The sequence below is a fragment of the Pristiophorus japonicus genome, chromosome 18 (assembly GCF_044704955.1).
Source record: "Pristiophorus japonicus isolate sPriJap1 chromosome 18, sPriJap1.hap1, whole genome shotgun sequence".
Taxonomy (NCBI): Eukaryota; Metazoa; Chordata; class Chondrichthyes; family Pristiophoridae; genus Pristiophorus; species Pristiophorus japonicus.
In genome coordinates this window covers 828,848-849,596 of record NC_091994.1, presented here as the reverse complement: position 1 = coordinate 849,596, position 20,749 = coordinate 828,848, and the positions used below count along the sequence as shown (strand labels likewise).

The following is a 20,749-nucleotide window of genomic DNA, read 5'->3' as shown; positions in this document are numbered from 1 at the left end:
GAGCTCCATCTCATGGTCTTCTTCAGGTTCCTCCGTGTCCATGCTGAACCTTATTTTTACTTGGTCCAGATGCTTACGGCATATCTGACCATTGTTGAGTTTTACCACGATGACCCTATTCCTCTCTTTGCCAATTACAGTGCCCTCAAGCCATTTGGGCCCCATGGCGTGATTGAGGACGAATACAGGATCATTTATTTCTATACATCTCCCCCTCGAATTACGGTCATGGTACTCGTTTTGGGACTGGCGCTTGCCCTCAACTATGTCGGTCAGGACTGGGTGAATGAGGGACAACCGAGTTTTGAGTGTCCGTTTCATGAGTAGCTCTGCGGGCGGGACCCCCATGAGCGAGTGCGAGCGGGATCTATAGGCCAGCAGGAGACGCGATAGGCGGCATTGTAGGGAGGGTCCTTGAATCCCGAGCATACCTTGCTTAATGATTTGGACTGCCCGTTCCGCCTGGCCATTAGAGGCCGGCTTGAACGTCGGAGTCCTGACGAGGTTGATGCCATTGCCCGACATAAACTCCCAGAATTCATAGCTCGTGAAACATGGGCCGCTATCACTAACCAGGATGTCCGGCAAGCCATGGGTTGTGAAGATCGCACGTAGGCTTTCCACGGTGGTGGATGACGTGCATGAATTCAGGATGATGCACTCGATCCATTTCGAGTGTGCATCTACTACAATGAGGAACATCTTCCCCATGAACAGGCCCGTGTAGTCAATGTGAATGCGTGACCATGGCCTGGTGGGCCAGGGCCACGGGCTGAGTGGGACCTCCCTGGGGGCATTACCCAGCTGGGCACACGTCGTGCACCTGCGAACCCAGTGTTCCAGGTCTGAATCAATTCCAGGCCACCAAACGTGTGACCAGGCAATGGCCTTCATCATCACAATGCCTGGGTGCTCGCTGTGGAGTTCCCTGATGAATGCCTCCCTGCCCTTCTGGGATATGACTACCCGGCTGCCCCATAGTAGGCAGTCGGCTTGGATGGAGAGCTCATCCATCCGCCTGTGGAACGGTCTGACCTCCTCAGGGCATGCTCTGTGTGCGGGCGCCCAATCCCCAGTCAGGACACATTTCTTAATTAGGGATAGGAGGGGATCTCTGTTTGTCCAGATTTTGATCTGGCGGGCTGTGATGGGGGAGCCTGCGCTGTCAAAGGCATCGACAGCCATGACCATCTCAGCGCTTTGCTCCGCTGCCCTCTCGGTGGTGGCCGGTGGGAGCCTGCTGAGTGCGTCACCGCAGTTTTCAATGGCGGGCCGGTGCCGGATGGAGTAGTCATAGGCCGCTAGCGTGAGGGCCCATCGCTGTATGCGAGCTGATGCGTTGGCATTGACAGCCTGGCTGTCTGACAACAGGGATGTGAGTGGCTTGTGGTCCGTCTCTAATTCAAACTTCCGACCGAAGAGGTACTGATGCATTTTTTTTTACAGCATAGACACATGCAAGCGCTTCCTTCTCGATCATCCCATATCCCTGTTCTGCTTGAGAGAGTGACTGGAGGCATAAGCCACAGGTTGTAGCTGACCCTCAGCGTTACCCTGCTGCAACACGCACCCAACCCCATAGGACGATGCATCACAATTCAGAACTAAACGTTTACAGGGGTCGTACAGGGTCAACAACTTGTTTGAACAAAGTAGGTTTTGCGCCCGATCAAAATCCCGTTCCTGACAGTCCCCCAAAACCAATCGTAACCCTTACGCAGGAGCACGTGTAGCGGCTCCAACAACATGCTCAAGTTCGGCAGAAAGTTCCCGAAATAGTTCAACAGTCCCAGGAATGAACGCTGCTCCGATGTGTTGCAGGGCCTGGGTGCTCGTCGAATCGCCTCTGTTTTGGATTCGGTGGGCCGAATCCCATCTGCAGCAATCCTCCTGCCCAGAAACTCAACCTCGGGAGCTAAAAACACACATTTAGACTTCTTGAGTCGCAGGCCTACCCGGTCCAGTCGGCGTAGCACCTCCTCCAGGTTGTGGAGGTGTTCCTCGGTGTCTCGACCCGTGATGAGGATGTCGTCCTGGAATACGATCGTTCCAGGAATGGATTTAAGCAGGCTTTCCATGTTACGTTGGAAAATCACAGCCGCTGATCGAATGTCAAACAGGCACCTGTTATACACAAACAGTCCCTTGTGCGTGGTGATGGTGGTCAGTAATTTGGATTCATCAGCCAGTTCCTGGGTCATATAGGCTGAAGTGAGATCCAACTTGGTGAACAGCTTGCCGCCTGCCAGTGTGGCAAAGAGGTCCTCCGCTCTCGGGAGCGGGTATTGATCTTGTAGGGACATCCGATTGATGGTGACCTTGTAGTTGCCACAGATCCTGACAGAGCCATCCGCTTTTAGGACGGGAACAATGGGGCTCGCCCAGTCACTGAATTCAACAGGCGAGATGATGCCCTCTCGCAACAGCCGGTCCAATTCGCTCTCGATTTTTTCACGCATCACATACGGCACCACTCTGGCTTTGTGGTGCACTGGCCTGGCATCCGGGGTGATGTGTATCACTACTTTAGTGCCTTTGAAAGTCCCGATGCCCGGTTGAAATAGTGACTCGAATTGTTATAGAACTTGTGAGCACGAACTTCGCCCCACCGAGGACATTGCGTGAACATCCCCCCATTTCCAGTTCATCTCGACTAACCAGCTCCTCCCCAGCAGAACGGGACCATTGCCCGGGACAATCCAGAGCGGCAGCCGGTTCACTAGCCCATTGTGTGTGACAGCCAACATTGCACTGCCTAGCACCGGAATGATTTCCTTGGTGTAAGTCCGTAATTGTGTCTCAATATGTTCTAATTTGGGTCCACTGGCTTTGAGTGGCCATAGCTTCTCGAATTGCTGAGTGACTGGCTGGCCCCAGTGTCCAGCTCCATGCGTACTGGGATACCGTTCAACAAAACCCTCATCATCATTGGTGGTGTTCTGGTGTATGAACTGTGAATATTCGCCACATGGACCCGCTGAACCTCGGCATCCATCGATTTGCCCCAAAAGTCATCCTGCCTCACAGAACCCTCTTCTGGTCCCTCTGTCTCATGTATCAGTCTGGTTACAGGTTTTCTACACATTCGGGCTAAATGGCCACTGAGATTGCAGTTTCTGCAGACAAAATGTTGGAATCTGCAAGATCTGGCTGAATGTTTTCCCCCACACCTCCAGCACGAGTTAAAGTTTCCATTGTTGGGGACAAAGGGACTATGGCCAGGAATTCCGCGCTGACTGTCGCTTTGACTGATCTTAAGTATCCTATTAGAGGTTGTCAATGGCCCCATCCCGAGCCGCATTGTCCACTGTGATGATGTGAATGTCTGTTCAGCCTGCCATTGTCTCTGTTGAGGTCCTGCTCTGGGGTCTCTTGCTGCCTGGTAAATGTTGGACTGCCCCTGCCTGCCTGCGGGGCTCTGAGTAGCATTTATGATGTTGACTCCCTGATCCATCACCACGTTAGAGGCAGAATTGCGCGCGTAAATCATTTTTGTCTCTTCCTCTCCCGCCATGAAAGTTTGAGCTATCAACGCCACCGCTTCCAAGGTCAAATCCTTGGTCGCAATTAACTTGCGAAAAATTCCCGCATGACCGATGCCCTCGATAAAGAAGTCCCTTAGCATCTCCCCCCTGCAGGCATCTGTGAACTTACAGAGGCTGGCCAAACGCCGGAGGTCCACTACAAAGTCCGGTATGCTCTGTCCTTCACGACGTTGGTGGGTGTAGAATCTGTGTCGGGCCATATGTATGCTGCTCGCCGGTTTGAGGTGCTCCCTGATTAATTTGCTGAGCTCTTCAAAGGTTTTGTCCGCCGGCTTTTCGGGTGCTAGTAAGTCCTTCATGAGCGCGTAAGTCTTTGGCCCGCAGCTGGTCAGCAGATTAGTCCTTCTCTTGTCGGCCGCTGCATCCCCCAGCCAGTCTTTCATAACGAAGCTTTGCTGAAGCCTCTCGACAAAATCGTCCCAGTCTTCCCCGACACAGTACCGTTCCTCTGTGCTACCGGTGGCCATTCTCGTGGGTCGTGAATTCCCGTCGCCAATGTAAAGTCCTTACTCTACAGTATGAAACCACACGAGGCACATTCCAGGGACAAGGTCACTCTGTGACCTTAACTCTTTATTACAGCACTCCAGAAGTGATGACCCTGTGTGGGACCTCCCTTTTTATACCTGTGTGATCAGGTGAGGAGTGTCTCCCACAAGTTCACCCCTTGTGGTCAAGGTGTGCATCTAAGTTGAGTGTATACAGTAATACAGTGGTGTTACATTGTGGCTACAAACATGACATACCTGAGGAAAGAGAACTGTTAATATCAGCTCGGCAAGGAAGGTGGGTTGTCAGCAGTTTGGTGGGAATAGGGTCGAGGGATCAGGAGTTGAGTCCCATCGACAAAATGAGTTTGGAGAGGGCATGAGGGGAGATAGGAGAGGGCCTAAAGTTGCAAGTTCCGGGATAAGGCAGGAGGAAACTCTGGGGGAAGATTGGTTTGGTGGGCGAGGGAGAGAGGAATACGACTGGGTCAGCTGGACGGATGGTCTCAATATCAATGACAAAGAAGTCCATGAACTCCTCGCACTTGTTGGAAACGGGGTGGAAGGGAGAGGGGTTTAAGAAGATGTTTGGTAATTGAAGAGAGAAGCCGGATGATCCTGGAATAGTGAGTAGTTTTGGCAAGACCCGATAGTGCATGATCTGGTCCAGCCAGATCTGGCAATGAATGGCTAAACCAGGTTTCCGCCATAAGCATTCAAGCCTGCGTTCTTGGACTTTCGGGAGTTTCACATAATCTAGGCTGACACTCCAATGCAGTGCCGAGGGAGTGCAGCACTGTGTCAGCTGTGGCTCAGTGGGCAGCACTCTCGCCTCAGTCAGAAGGCGGTGGGTTCAAATCCCACTTCAGGGACTTGAGCACAAAGATCCAGGCTGACACTTCAGTGTAATGCTGAGGGAGCGCCGCACTGTCGGAGGTGCCGTCTTTTGGATGAGATGTTAAACCGAGGCCCCGTCTGCTCTCTCAGGTGGATGTAAAAGATCCCAGGGCACTATTTCGAAGAAGAGCAGGGGAGTTCTCCCCGGTGTCCTGGGGCCAATATTTATCCCTCGACCAACATCACTAAAACAGATTATCTGGTCATTATTACATTGCTGTTTGTGGGAGCTTGCTGTGCGCAAATTAACTGCTGCGTTTCCCTACAATAAAAAAATGACTATACTTCAAAAAGTACTTCATTGTCTGTAAAGTGCTTTGGGACTTCGGGAAAAGGTGTTATAGAAATGCAAATCTATCTTTTGATTCAAAAAAGTTTTTTAAAGATTTGTTTAATTGGAATGGAGGTAGAAAGTCTGAAATGCTTCCCTAACGTTGTCTCTGTCTCCAATTTTCTGCCCTTCCAAGGACCAATATGTTGACCAGCATAACCGACGGGATCATGTGCTGCATCACCGGCGGGACACTGAACATGGTGGGCGCCATTGACAGCGTGGAGTCCAGCGACGGCTACGATTACGTCGAGGTGAAGCCCGGGCGTGTCCTGCGGGTCAAGCACATTGTGCCGTGCCGGACTCCTGTGGAAGAGGAGAATGCGGTGGCGGTGGTGCCGGTGGAGCAGCGGGAGGAGGAGGAGGAGCTGTCCGGTAAAGGCGTGGTGCACTGCAAGCGCAAGATCTCCGTCTATCGCAACGGGCAGGTGGTGATCGAGAACCTGGGCGACGTCGTCTGCTCCGAGATCCTGCACTGTCGCAACGGCAACACCGAGCCTGGCAGAACGGTGGAGATCGAGCTCTCCGATGCCAACTCCACCGGGCCCCAGCCCGCTGCTGCCAACGGCCACACCGCCCCGGAGCCGGGCACGGCCAAGCGGCGCAGGCGCAAGCCCAAGAAGACGGTGGTGATCGACTGCAAGAAGCGGATCACCAGCTGCAAGGGCACACATTCCGACGTGGCTCTTTTCTTCATCCACGGCGTGGGTGGCTCGCTGGATATCTGGAAAGAGCAGCTGGACTTCTTCGGCAAACTGGGCTACGAGGTGGTGGCCCCCGACCTCGCTGGGCATGGCTCCAGCTCCGCGCCAAAGATTGGCGCTGCCTACACCTTTTACGCCCTCGCCGAGGACATGAGAGCCATCTTCAAGCGCTACGGGAAAAAGCGCAACATTCTGATCGGACACTCCTACGGGTACGTTTATACCGAGCCATTGTCTTCAACCTCCCTCCCGTGGGTAAATGCGCCAACTGGCGTTGGCATGAACTGGGTTGGTGAGGGGGATTCGGCCGTTCGGGGACTGTACTTGGCCTCAGGACCCGTGGCTGAGGGGTGGGTGAAGGTAAAGAAGTGTTCTATTGAGGGATGAGAGGAAAGTTCATGAGGAGAGATAGCTACAGCAGTGTTGCTAGAATGCACGAGGAAGGTTGCAATGGAGGGAGAGCTTGAAGGCCGGAAGGGTCTGTCAGGTGTAGTTTCTCGGGTATCCCAGCAGTATGTGTCCGGTGTCTTACCCTGAAGTCTTTCTCCCGCAGGGTTTCATTCTGTACGTTCCTGGCTCACGAGTATCCGGATCAAGTGCACAAGGTGGTGATGATAAACGGGGGCGGACCGACTGCACTGGAACCCAGCCTCTACTCAATCTTCAACCTCCCGATCTGTGTCCTGCACTGCCTCTCGCCCTGTCTCGTCTGGAGTTTTCTCAAGTAAGGCCGAGCTGCTTAGCGTGTGTGAATGGTTTAACGGCAATGCTGCGGGGAAGTGGGCGGGGCCGCGGATTTGCCACCAACCTTTTATCTCTGGGACCCGGGTTCAAATCCAACCTCCGTCTAACCGGATGAAAGTCTCCTCTGTCAGTATGTTTACCAGCTTTGGTTTTAAAAAGTCCTTTTGACAAGGTCCCGCACAAGAGATTGGTGTGCAAAATTAAAGTACATGGTATTGGGGGTAATGTACTGACGTGGATAGAGAACTGGTTGGCAGACAGGAAGCAGAGAGTCGGGATAAACGGGTCCTTTTCTGAATGGCAGACAGTGACTAGTGGGGTGCCACAGGGTTTAGTGCTGGGACCCCAGTTATTTACAATATATATTAATGATTTAGATGAAGGAATTGAGCGTAATATCTCCAAGTTTGCAGATGACACTAAGCCGGGTGGCGGTGTGAGCTGTGAAGGGGACGCTAAGAGGCTGCAGGGTGACTTGGATAGGTTAGGTGAGTGGGCAAATGCATGGCAGATGCAGTATAATGTGGATAAATGTGAGGTTATCCACTTTGGTGGCAAAAACACGAAGGCACAATATTACCTGAATGGCGGCAAATTAGGAAAAGGGGAGGTGCAACGAGACCTGGGTGTCATGGTACATCAGTCATTGAAAGTTGGCATGCAGGTACAGCAGGCGGTGAAGAAGGCAAATGGTATGTTGGCCTTTATAGCTAGGTGATTTGAGTATAGGAGCAGGGAGGTCTTACTGCAGTTGTACAGGGCCTTGGTGAGGCCTCACCTGGAATATTGTTTAGAGTTTTGGTCTCCTAATCTGAGGAAGGATGTTCTTGCTATTGAGGGAGTGCAGCGAAGGTTCACCAGACTAATTCCCGGGATGGCTGGACTGACATATGAGGAGAGACTGGGCCTGTATTCACTGGAGTTTAGAAGGATGAGATGTGTTCTCATAGAAACATATAAAATTCTGACGGGACTGGACATGTTAGATGCAGGAAGAATGTTCCCGATGTTGGGGAAGTCCAGAACCAGGGGACACAGTCTAAGGATAGGGGTAAGCCATTTAGGACCGAGATGAGGAGAAACTTCTTCACTCAGAGAGTTGTTAACCTGTGGAATTCCCTGCTGTAGAGAGTTGTTGATGCCAGTTCATTGGATATATTCAAAAGGGAGTTAGATGTGGCCCTTACGGCTAAAGGGATCAAGGGGTATGGAGAGAAAGCAGGAAAGGGGTACTGAGGTGAATGTTCAGCAATGATCTTATTGAATGGTGGTGCAGGCTCGAAGGGCCGAATGGCCTACTCCTGCACCTATTTTCTATGTTTCTGGTTGGTGGCTGTAATGTAGGCTCCTATGAGTATGTTCACAGGTTTGTAGAGCTACCTCCATCGGGAGCCGGCGCCTCACAACTTGAGCCTCCTCCGGGAAATCCCCTCTGTGCCTTTCAGTTCCGCGCGGAGGGGATTCCTGTACGGGCTGCTCCTGCACACTCTCCACCTTGCCACCCTCGCCTGCCGTCCGGACACGCCATGGCGTACCATCTTGCCGTCCGGAGGAGGCGGGGGTCCCCGATGGAGGGCACTCTACGCGGGAGTCCTCCCCTTATTTATCGGGGACTTGGCCTGGAGGGTGGTGCACGGAGCAGTGCCGTGCAATAAATTTTTAAGCCGGTTCACAGACTCCCAGGCCGCCTGCAATTTCTGCGGTCTGGAAGAGTCCGTGTTCCATGTTTTTATTGAAGGCACGAGGTTGCAGCCCCTGTTCCATTATTTAAAAGGGCTGCTCCTGAAATTCTGGTTGCACTTCAGTCCCACACTCCGGATCTTTGGGCACCCTGTGCGGTGGGGAGCGGGTAGGTCCAAGGCCCTCCTCGTAGGACTGCTCCTGGGCACGGCCAAGTGTGCCATCAGCCGGTCCAGGCAGCGGGCGGTCGAGGGGGTCGTTCAGCCCGACTGCCTGCCTCTCTTCTGTCGTTACATCCGAGCCAGGGTGTCCCTGGAGATGGAGCACGCGGTGTCCACCGGTACGCTCGCGGCCTTCCGCGAGAGGTGGGCACCGGAGGGACTGGAGTGCATCATCACCCCCGGCAACCAAATTTTAATTTGAGCTAAGCTTCCTTAAAGTTTAGTGTCTAAATTTATGAGTTGTCATGCCCTTACCAAAGGGGACACTTGATTAAAAGTTTAGTTTAAAATAGTTGTAGAGCTGTTGCATTGTGAGTGGCTTAGCCAGTCACGTGATGTTCACAAGACTCAATAAAACCCCAGCCAGTTGGGTTCGGGGGATCCACGATGGGGCAGGTGGTTGTGAGCCTGGTGGATGGACCGGTAATGTGTCGTGTGATTGTTAAACCTTTTACTGATAAACCAACTAGTTCTTAATAGCAATGTGTTGCTGTGAATTCTGAAGCAAGATCCCATGAAGCAAATACATTACAGAGGTATTCCCGGAAATTTGACCTCTTGCCTCCGACCGCCTCGCTCGATCAAACGACCATTGTCCAATCTCCCATATTATTATAATCGATGAACAAGCAAGTGTTGAGCGTAAATTTGAAAAATGCCCCTCTGATATTTCTTCCCAGGTGTCGCTGGCAAAAGTGTTCCGGGAGATTGATCTTTAATTCCTGGAGATGTCAGTTTAATTCTGGAGGATTGCTGATCCTTTCTGACTGGTAGCTGTCGAGGGGCTTGTGACATTAATTTGGGCAGCACCTCAAGTCCAGTCTCTGGAGGGTTTTAGTGAACAGCACAAAACTTAACTGGACTTGGCACAAAACTCAACTTGGTTTGGTCAGTCATTGGCCAACTAACTCAGAAGGACACAAAAAAGTCTGCAATGGGATATAGACAGGCTAAGTGGCTATGGAGCATATATAAAGGTGAGGTCTGAATATTGATGTTTGTGTGGCTGAGGAAGTGGAAAGGAGTGCTGGATAGGTGTAAGAGAGGTGTAAGTGTGATCTTTGAACATTACCTGCGTTTGATTTCAATAGACGAATGGCGCAAGAGCGTGCAAGAAGAACCAAGAATTTCCTCCATGAGGAAGTGGAGAAATTAATAACGGTTATTGAGAAATGGCTAGAGCTGGATATCTGTAAGATGAGGCCACACCTGGAGTACTGCGTACAGTTTTGGTCTCCGTATTTACGAAAGGATATACTTGCATTGGAGGCAGTTCAGAGAAGGTTCACTCGGTTGATTCCTGAGTTGAAGGGGTTGACTAATGAGGAAAGGTTGAGCAGGTTGGGCCTCTACTCATTGGAGTTTAGAAGAATGAGAGGTGATCTTATTGAAACATATAAGATTCTGAGGGGGCTGGACAGGGTAGATGCAGAGAGGATGTTTCCCTCGTGGGGGAATCTAGAACTAGGGGGCCTGGTCTCAGAATAAGGGGCTGCCCATTTAAAACTGAGATGAGGAATTTCTTCTCTCAGAGGGTTGTAAATCTGTAGAATTCTCTGCCCCAGAGAGCTGTGGAGGCTGGGCCATTGAATATATTTGGGGTGGAGATAGACAGATTTTTGAGCAATAAGGAAATAAAGGGTTATGGGGAGCGGGCAGGGAAGTGGAGCTGAGTCCATGATCGGATCAGCCATGATCTTATTAAATGGTGGAGCATGCTCGAGGGGCCGAATGGCCGACTCCTGCTCCTATTTCTGATGTTGTTATAATGGTTGCTATGGGAAATGTAAATAAATTTCTGTCATGTGATACTGGCAGCAATAGGAGAGATTACACAAACGGGTTGTATTCCCCGGAATTTACAAGGTTAAGGGGCGATCTGATGGAAGTTTTCAGGATATTAAGGGGAACAGAGAGGGTAGATAGAGAGAGACTATTGCCGCTGGTTGGGGAGTCTGGGACTAGGGGCACAGTCTAAAAATTAGAGCCAGACCTTTCAGGAGTGAAATTAGGAAACATTTCTACACACACAGGGTGGGAGAGGTTTGGAACTCTCTTCCCCCAAACGGCAATTGATGCCGGGTCAATTGTTAATTTTAAATCGGAGATGATAGATTTTTGTTAACCAAAGGTGTTGAGGGATATGGGGCAAAGGCGGGTTTATGGAGTTAGGTCGCAGATCAGCCATGATCTCATTGAATGGTGGAGCAGGCTCGAGGGGCTGAATGGGCCTTGTCCTGTTCCTATGTTCTCGAGGTTGAGCTGTGATTAATTTCCCAGCATTAATGTGCCTCACAAGAAATGAACACAGCGGTTCCGATGGTGCAGACCTGGATCAGGAAGGCCCCGGGGTTTAATCCCTGCTCTGTGCTGAGTTAGCTGCTCCCAGCAGGGGCAGCATTGGCTGCTACCATTGTTCTTTGGCCTTGCTGGGCGAGGAGCTGGAATGATCAGCCAGCGCTACTGTTTACTATCCCAGTGACCTCTGCTCTATAATGTGGACGTTGGTTATAGATGGGATACCTTACTGCTGCTGTCACAATCTTTGGTCACATTTTCCAAATTGCTACTTCAATATTTCCCATTCAATTTTGCTATGTCAACAGTCACAATGTAGTTGCAGCATCTGGCCACTGGGTGGCATTGTAGAGTGAGATACTCTCCTAACTCAATCACCATAAAGACTTGCATTTCTATAACGCCTTTCACAACCTGAATGTTTCAAAGTGCTTTACAGCCAATGAAGTACTTTTTGAAGTGTAATCACTGTTGTAATGTGGGAAACGCAGCAGCCAATTTGCGCACAGCAAGCTCCCACACACAGCAATGTGATAATGACCAGATAATCTGTTTTTTGTGATGTTAGTTGAAGGATAAATGTTGGTCCCAGGACACCGGGGATCTTTTATATCAAACCTGAGAGGGCAGACGGGGCCTCAGTTTAACGTCTCATCCGAAAGGCGGCACCTCAGACAGTGCAGCACTCCCTCAGCACTGCACTGGAGTATCAGCCTAGATTTCTGTGCTCAAGTCTCTGGAGTGGGGCATGAACCCATAACCTTCTGACTCAGGGGCAAGAGTGCTGCCCACGAAACAGATGTTCATCAACTCATTACATGGAACGTACAGCCCAGAAACAGGCCATTCGGCCCATCGGGTCCGTGCCGGGGTTTATGCTCCACACCAGCCCCCTCCCACCCCTCTCCATCTCACCCCATCACCATATCCCTCTATTCCCTTCTCCCTCATGTGTTTATCCAGCCTCCCCTTAAATATATCGATACTATTCGCCTCAACCCCTCCCTGTGGCAGCGAGTTCCACATTCTCACCGCTCTCTGGGGAAAGAAGTTTCTCCTGAATTCCCCATTGGGTTTATTAGTGACTGTCTTATATTGATGGCCCCCTAGTTCTGGTCTCCCCCACACTTGGAAACATCTCTACATCGCCCCTATTCCTCATCGTACACACTGTCACGGCCCCCTCAGCCTTCTCTTTTCCACGATTGTTGAGCCTTTGTGATAGTCCGGTCCTGGTCTGGTCGGGCCACCCCGTGGGTGTTGTTCATTAATCGACTCGTGTCTTTGCTTTTTTCCGGTGACTCACCAGGGCGGCATTTGCTCGTCAGGGGGCCAAGGAGAAGCAGTTGTTGAAGGAGGGCAATGCTTTCAAGGTAACCTCGTTCGTGCTGCGGGCGATGATGAGCGGGCAGTACTGGCCCGAGGGTGATGAGGTGTACCATGCGGAGCTGACTGTACCCGTCCTGCTGATGCACGGGATGCACGACAGGTTTGTCCCTGTGGATGAAGACCAACGCATGGCTGAGGTAATGGACTCTCTTCCGTCTCAATCAAGCTGTCATCCCCGATTTTATATATACAGGTTGAGCGTCCAAAATCTGGAGTTCCGAAATTCGGAATGTTCCGGAATCCGGACCGATCCGTGGCGAGGTCATCCGGAAACGGGAAAATGTTCTGAAATCCAGACTCCCCCACCTCAGCGGTCCGACCTCGGCCCAGGCAGAGACATTCCGAAATCCGGAAATACCTGGAACCCGGAACGGCCTTGGTCCCAAGGTTTCCGGATGTCACACTGTACTCAGAAGCGGCCGTGATCTACTTCCGTAACCCCTTCCATCTCTGCCCCTCGTGGGGGAATCCAGAACTAGGGGCATAGTTTAAAAATAAGGGGTCGCCCATCTAGAATGGAGATGAGGAGGAATTTCTTCTCTCAGAGGATTGTAAATCTGTGGAATTCTCTGCCCCAGAGAGCTGTGGAGGCTGGGTCATTGAATATATTTAAGGTGGAGATGGACAGATTTTTGAAGTAACTGGAGTTAACAAAGGCATGGATGAGGGTTTCAACAGCAGCTAGGCTGAGTCAAGAACATCAGAAATAGGAGCAGGAGTCGGCCATTCGGCCCCTCGAGCCTGCTCCGCCATTCAATAAGATCATGGCTGATCTGATCATGGACTCAGCTCCACTTCCCCGCCCGCTCCCCATAACCCTTTACTCCCTTATCGCTCAAAAATCTGTCTATCTCCGCCTTAAATATATTCAATGACCCAGCCTCCACAGCTCTCTGGGGCAGAGAATTCCACAGATTTACAACCCTCTGAGAGAAGAAATTCCTCCTCATCTCAGTTTTAAATGGGCGGCCCCTTATTCTGAGGCTATGCCCCCTAGTTCTAGATTCCCCCACGAGGGGAAACATCCTCTCTGCATCTACCTTGTCGAGCCCCCTCAGAATCTTATATGTTTCAATAAGATCACCTCTCATTTTTCTAAACTCCAATAAGTAGAGGCCCAACCTGCTCAACCTTTCTTCAAAAGTCAACCCCCTCATCTCAGGAATCAACCGAGTGAACCTTCTCTGAACTGCCTCCAAAGCAAGTATATCCTTTCGTAAATATGGAGACCCATACTGCACGTAGTATTCCAGGTGTGGCCTCACCAATACCCTGTACAGTTGTAGCAGGACTTCCCTGCTTTTATACTCCATCCCCCTTACAATAAAGGCCAACATTCCATTTGCCTTCCTGATCACTTGCTGTACCTGCATACTAAGTTTTTGAGTTTGATGCACAAGGACCCCCAGATCCCTCTGTACCACAGCACTTTGTAATCTCTCTCTATTTAAATAATAATTGGCTTTATTTGGTTTTTCCAACCAAACCTCTATTAACCACAGATTCTTTTCACCAATCAGATCTTACTGATTGCCTTCCTGAAAGTCATTGATGAGGGGAGTCACATGGTGATGATGGAGTGCCCCGAGATGGTGAACACCCTGCTGCACGAGTTCCTGCTGTGGGAACCAGAGGTCACGGCCAGCGAGAAAGCAGAGACCGAACGGACGACGGAAAACAACAAGTAAAGTCGCTCGCTCGATGGTACAACTGTTTATCCGCAAACTCTGGGGGGAGAAACAACAAATGGCTTGGTTGACATGCCGATTGAGAGAAGCTGTCAGAGATTCTCGACACTTTGAGGCTGCTTGAGACGTGCGGCTATGTTGCTTAGGTCATGTGATTGGCCGAGAGGATTTAGCCTGTGACTGGGCCTCAACCGAGGCCTCAGGTGTTGGTGTAACGGAGTGACAACCTGTACAATGTATATTCGATAAACGGCAGCTAACTGTGGTGGTTTATCATCCCTCGTGTAATTTTTTATTTAACAAAACAAATCTCCACATAATCCGAAACGGCATTAAGTGAAAGAGCAAGGCGTCACGCAGTGTTTTGGGAGTACTATAGTGATTGTCCACCCCTCCAGAACTGGCCTGGAGTCTCCAGCAATTAATCTCCAGGATATTGCCGCGAGCAACACCCAGGGGACAAATCATCGGGGCATTAAATAAATTGCAAGTGGGGCTTTTATCACCCCATTTTTTTTTAACACTTTTTATTAGTTGGGAAAATACTCCAGATGGGGGGGGAGGGGGTTTGATTGGCAGCCGAGGGGGTAACGAAGAGTCTGTTTGCTTTCTGATTGGCTGCAGGGAAGGGGAGGGGGGCACTGCGAGGACGGATGTGTCGGGCAACCAATGGCGGGAGGGTGAGGGGGCAGGGTGGGGTCATTGGAGGTCATGTGATGAAATCTTCCTGGAATACGCCCACCCAGTGTTGTCATAATCCGGGAGGCCCAGAGAATGGGTCAAACGCGCCAAATCCGCGCATCCTGGGCCGACTGAATGGCCGTACAAGTAACGCGGAGGGCTTGGAGTCTCAAGTCCTTACGTACCCAAGCCCAGGCAAGTTTGGTGTGGGTGGGGGAGGGGAATGGAAGCTCCTGGAATTGGGGCATTACGTTCCGCGAGACCGTGACAACCCCCATCCCCCTCACCACTTCTGCATTTGAAAATCACATTTTTATGAGATTGCAATCTCTCTTTTTCAAGTTATTGGCCAGCTTTGCTCTGCGTTTCCACCAGGTCTGGTCACCTGACCCATCGTGGAATCATGTGACACCTCAATCCGTCACCACCCACCCACTCGCCTCTCCCAAATACTAACCCACTCACAACCTGAGCACCGAAGGGTACTTGCATCACGTATCGTGTACTATATACACTGACCGATGAAATGTGCTGTTATATAATATACAGAATGTTAGTTATTTACAGTATATATACTAGTGTGTAATATTCACTGTTATTTATATTATACTCTATGTTGTTAAAAATATGATAATATGGGATATATTGGTCCCCACTAATACCGATGCATATTGTTTTATAAAAATTATGGATCCATGGGAGAAATACCAAGGGAGTTCTTTATTTTGGAGTTCTAATAATAGATTTAAACAGACTCGGTTTTGTCCTTGCCGTTTATATCATTTGAACCCCTCGATTAGATTCCAGCCTGTAACTCACTCCCGGGTATACGTTATTCTCTGTATTTGATTTTTTAAGATGTTGTATTCATCCCCAGAATTAAGGTTGGACGTAAAACGGGAGGAGGTTGGGGGGGAGGGGGAGACAAAAACACTTTAATTTTGAAAAAGCGTAATTATTTTTAACATCAATCACAAGGGGTAGCCAGTGGTCAGTGCTGTGCGACAAACATCTGCCACTTGTGAAACGAATAACCTGAGGGTGCGTTCACTGAGCGAGGGGCGATAAGTGATCACTGCACTACATTGCTGTGTGGTATTCTGAAATCCACCTTGGAATGAGGTTCTGATGGCCATTATGTGTTGGGTCTCAGTATAGAAGTCTTCTCCAGATCCTAACTGTGTTTCACTTTTATTTTTGTAATGTGTGTTTAAATAGGAGGTTGCAACCATCAATTGATTGGTCGATGAATCACCTTGGAGATGAGGGATGGATTTGGAAGCAGTTTGAATCGATCCCTTATCTCGGGGAGACCTTATTGAGGTGTATAGAATTACAAGGTGCCTGGATAGAGTGGATAGGAAGGACCTATTTCCCTTAGCAGAGGGGTCAATAACCAGGGGACATAGATTTAAAGTAACTGGTAGAAGGTTTAGAGGGGATTTGAGGGGAGATTTCTTCACCCAGAGGTGGTGGGGGTCTGGAACTCACTGCCTGAAAGGGTGGTAGAGGCAGAAACCCTCAACACATTTAAAAAGTACTTGGCTGTGCACCTGAAGTGCCGTAACCTGCAGGGCTACGGACCGCGAGCTGGAAAGTGGGATTAGACTGGGTAGCTCTTTGTCGGCCGGCAGGGACACGATGGGCTGAATGGCCTCCTTCTGTGCTGTAAATTTCTGTGATTCTATGACCCTTACAGGATGGCGGTGCTGGCTGGGAGTGTGTTTCTGCGAGGTCTGGCAATCCCGGTTCAGCTTACGTGACACCCGCAGTTCCTTTGCCCGCCGGAAGCAGCTGGCACACGCTGCTGGGCACGGGTGTGTGGCCGTCGCCAACCTCCTGCTCAGCTGGCCAGGAAAAGCCCCAGCTTCGAGCTCCCGCTCTAGGCTGAGTTCAGGCAGGGTAGCGCTCAAGTGTGCTACAGCCACAGCCTGCTGAGCCGGGATAGGAGTCAGTCAGCAAGGGCTCCTCCCCCCCGAGTGTCATCCCGTGACCCGGAAAGTGCAGACTTCAGGTGAGGATGAGGGGGCGGGGGGCGTTGAGATTTGGTGCGATGCCGTCACAGTGGAATAGCCCATTGCCGCACGTGTTCCCTGGGCTAACGCGGAAAGGATGGCCACGAGGAGGGCAAATACCGGAGGGCTGCTCGTGCCAATGGGACAATCAGCATGGCTTTCAAGGAGGGACAATTTGGGAGGTGGAAGACAGGGCTGATTTTCGATTGATTGGCATTCTGTGATCTCAGATCAAAGGCTACAATATGTTATTGCAAAAACTGTACCAGATTCCTTCCAAACTACTGTACAAGCTTTCACCCAGGAGTAATGAGTTTGTGGCCACTTGTTGCATACAGTCAGTTCAGGAGCTTATCAAATGTACAGCCTGGAAACTACCCGTTGGCTGTGCCTCCCCTGAGCGTAACAATTCTCTCCGCTCCACACATCCCACGCGGTATGTTCCCGTATCGAAGCCAAGACTACTCGCATACCCTCTGCTCTTCAACTCTCCCTTGCCCAGGCCCCACAACTCTGGAACTTATTACCTCTCTCGGACCCCCACCTCCTTCAGGTGTTCGAAAACCCAAACTTGGTGCCCAACACCTGCACCCCCGCCAAGTCACTCCGCTCCGGTTTACCTCCATCTCGTCTACTCTTTACAACAACAATCTGTATTTATATAGCGCCTTTAACATAGTGAAACTTCCCAAGGCACTTCACAGGAGTATTAGGAGATAAAAATTTGACACCGAGCCGCATAAGTAGAAATTAGGGCAGGTGACTAAAAGCTGGGTCAAAGAGGTCGGTTTTAAGGAGCGTCTTGAAGGAGGAAAGAGAGGTAGCGAGGCGGAGAGGTTTAGGGAGGGAGTTCCAGAGCTTGGGGCCCAGGCAACAGAAGGCACGGCCACCGATGGTGGAGTGATTATAATCAGGGATGGTCAGGAGGGCAGAATTAGAGAGGTTCAGATATTCGGGGGGTTGTGGGGCTGGAGGGGTTTACAGAGATAGGGAGGGGCGAGGGCCATGGAGGGATTTGAAAACAAGGATGAGAATTTTGAAATCGCCGATAGATTTGGACTTTGCCCTTCAGCTACTCACTAGATTGTTCTGCCTGCTGATGTTTTAATACAGATCATATATTTTGTCATTTTTAGACTTTTTTAAAAAAGTTAATGTGCCCTACAACCTACCCATGCACCGTTCCCTTGGATTGAAGATTCCGAACAGGAAAAGAAATTGCCAGGACTTGATGCAACACTCCCGGTCCGACTCTCTGACCATTTTCCCGTGAGGGTTTTGTTCCCTCTAATGTTCTGGTTGAGACTTCAAACTCGCGAGCGCTGGGATGCACATTCAAATCCTTCCCCGAATGATGGGCTTGACTGTGCAATCCTTCCTCGGGAGTCCCGTGTTTGGCTCGTTCCTAATGGGCATGGGGTCGATGGCACACTGACACGGCAAGCAACTGCATTCTCATTTAGAGAGTGGCTTCTGCGGGCGAAATGGAAATACGTCACACTGCTGTAAACGGTTCAACTGTCCTGAGGAGTAGGGTCGGAGTAAATGGAACTTTATTCGCGATCGTCTGAACTTTAAAAAAAAAAGGTTTTGTTTACGGGATGTGGGTGTCGTTGGCAAGGCCGGCATTTATTGCCCATCCCTAATTGCCCCTTGAGAAGGTGGTGGTGAGCCGCCTTCTTGAACCGCTGCAGTCCGTGTGGTGAAGGTGCTCCCACAGTGCTGACTTTGTCGTAGCGGTTTGGTACAAGAGTGTCTCGCTGGGCCATTTCAGAGGGCAGTTGAATCATCCACATTGCTGTGGGTCTGGAGTCACCTATAGGCCCAGTCCGGGTAAGGGCGGCAGATTTCCTTCCCTAAAGGATATTCGTGAACCGGTTGGGATTTTCCCGACAACCCGGTAGTTTCACGGTCACCATTACTAACACGAGCTTTTTAATCCAGGTTTATTTAATTAACTGAATTTAAATTCCCCAGCTGCCGTGGTGGGAGTTGAACTCGTGTCTCGGGATCATTAGTCCAGCCTTGGGATTACTGATCCAGCAACATAACCCATTCTTGAGCATCTGTACTAGGAGTGCTTTATACCGACACTGAGTAGGGTAAATTTTCATCCTTACTTGGGTTGTATTTCCACTTCCATAACATCGCTCGACTCCACCCCTGCCTCAGCTCATTTGCGACTGAAACCCTCGACTGCACCGTTGTTACTTCTATTCCAACGCACTCCTGGCCGGCCTCCCACCTACGTAAACTTGAAGTCATCCAAAACTCAGCTGCCCCGTATCCTAACTCGCACCAAGTCCTGCTCACTGACCTACATTGGCTCCCGGTTAACCAACGCCTCAATTAAAAAATTTTCATCCTCATTTTCAAATCCCTCCATGGCCCTCGCCCCTCCCTATCTCTGTAATCTCCTCCAGCCCCACAACCCCCCGAGATGTCTGCGCTCCTCTAATTCTGCCCTCCTGAGCATCCCTGATTATAATCGCTCCACCATCGGTGGCCGTGCCTTCTGTTGCCTGGGCCCCAAGCTCTGGAACTCCCTCCCTAAACCTCTCCGCCTCTCTTTTAAGATGCTCCTTAAAACCTCCCTGCTAATTTCTCATGTGGCTTGGTGTCACATTTTGCTGGATCAGACTCCTGCGACGTTTCACTACGTTAAAGGTGCTATATAGATACAAGTTGTTGTTGTAACCCCTTGAAGCATTTCGCTCGTCCGTCATAGAACCCGTCCGATTGTCATCCCATCGAAATGTTCGGGCGGGTCCTACAGTCAACGGCAGATTACGGCCCAGGCGGTGATGGCAAACCTTTACCCTCCCCCACCTCTCCCTACCCCCCTCCCCCAACACCCCTCAGCTTGATGAACACATTTGGGAGATGGATGGGAGAGCGCTTATATCCCATCACTCAGCGTTGATGCATGGACACGTTACGTCACGTTGCGATGGCCGTATTTGGGGAGACACGGTCTTCTTCCTGTGAGGCGAATGTGGAAATGTCGGGGACACAAGGTGAGCGATGTACTGCATCAGTCGCCCAAAGTACGATTCCGCCTGTTCTCCCTCCCCCTGCCTGGGTCCAATTTCACCCCAAGAGGTTTACGTCTGTATCGTTACACCCAGGGCAGCTTGAGAGGAGGAAGGGCATGTGGTTCTTCTTGGCTCAGCCAACCAGAAAGGTGTTATTGCAGCACACAACGATTTCTTAAACCATTCCAGGGGTTGCTGCCTCTATTCCCATAACTAGGAGTCTATTCCAGATGTTGGCTGCTGTGTCTGCAGGAAAACTTCCAAAGTTGGTCCTATGCGTTCCCCCTGGTCTTACTTTCACGGCTTAGATTGAAGAACTGTTGCACTGCTCCCACGCCATTTATTGACTTGGATACCTCCATCTCCCTGGAACATCTATCGCTCAGGGGAGCTGCGGAACGTGACAGCAGGTGAGGCCCTACATGACCAGATCCCTGTCCATGTAAGATGGCGCTTATTGCGGGTGGAGTCATCTTTTCCTATCCACACACTAGTCGACATCGGTCAGTAGCTCGGTGCTGCGTCCCTTGCCAAGGCTGCAGGACTGTGCATTCCTTTCTTGCACAGCAACTTGGCAATATCTCGAACTGCAGAGGGCCTCGTTTGGTGCATTTGCCATTAATCTGGATCATACAGAACAGGCCATTGGTCCCATCGTCTGCTGTCTCATTGGAAGAGCTATCCAATTAGTCCCGCTCCCCTGCTCCTCCCCCGTAGCCCTGCAAATCTTTCATCGTATTTAATTATTTGACAGGAAATAAACACCCGGAGAATTATTCAACCTAGCTTGGTCATGTAGCAAGTTCGCTGTCCCACTGTACATGTCTCTATATTTGTATATATATATGTACATACATATATATGCATATATTTTTGTGATTCAGTGAAGGAGCTATGTACTACCTGATATAATGCTCACTGCTAATGTATCCTATCTGTCACACAGTGAGGGAACAAAAATAATTGATGAAACAGTTTATTAAGAGCAATGATTCTGTATTATTGTGGTGACTCACTGTGGTATAAAACTGAC

At 50.3% G+C, this 20,749-nt stretch overlaps 1 protein-coding gene across 1 annotated transcript in view; it reads left to right on the top strand.

Moving 5' to 3' along the window:
* The window catches only part of LOC139229093 (protein ABHD8-like), a 33,406-nt gene extending 19,156 nt beyond the window's left edge, over positions 1–14,250 (top strand). Inside the window, exons 2-5 of the mRNA XM_070860751.1 lie at positions 5,398–6,177; positions 6,519–6,689; positions 12,218–12,434; positions 13,818–14,250. Coding sequence (XP_070716852.1) covers positions 5,398–6,177; positions 6,519–6,689; positions 12,218–12,434; positions 13,818–13,985 — 1,336 coding nt within the window. The 3' untranslated portion in view covers positions 13,986–14,250. The remainder of the gene's footprint in view (positions 1–5,397; positions 6,178–6,518; positions 6,690–12,217; positions 12,435–13,817) is intronic.
* Positions 14,251–20,749: the final 6,499 nt, after the last annotated feature.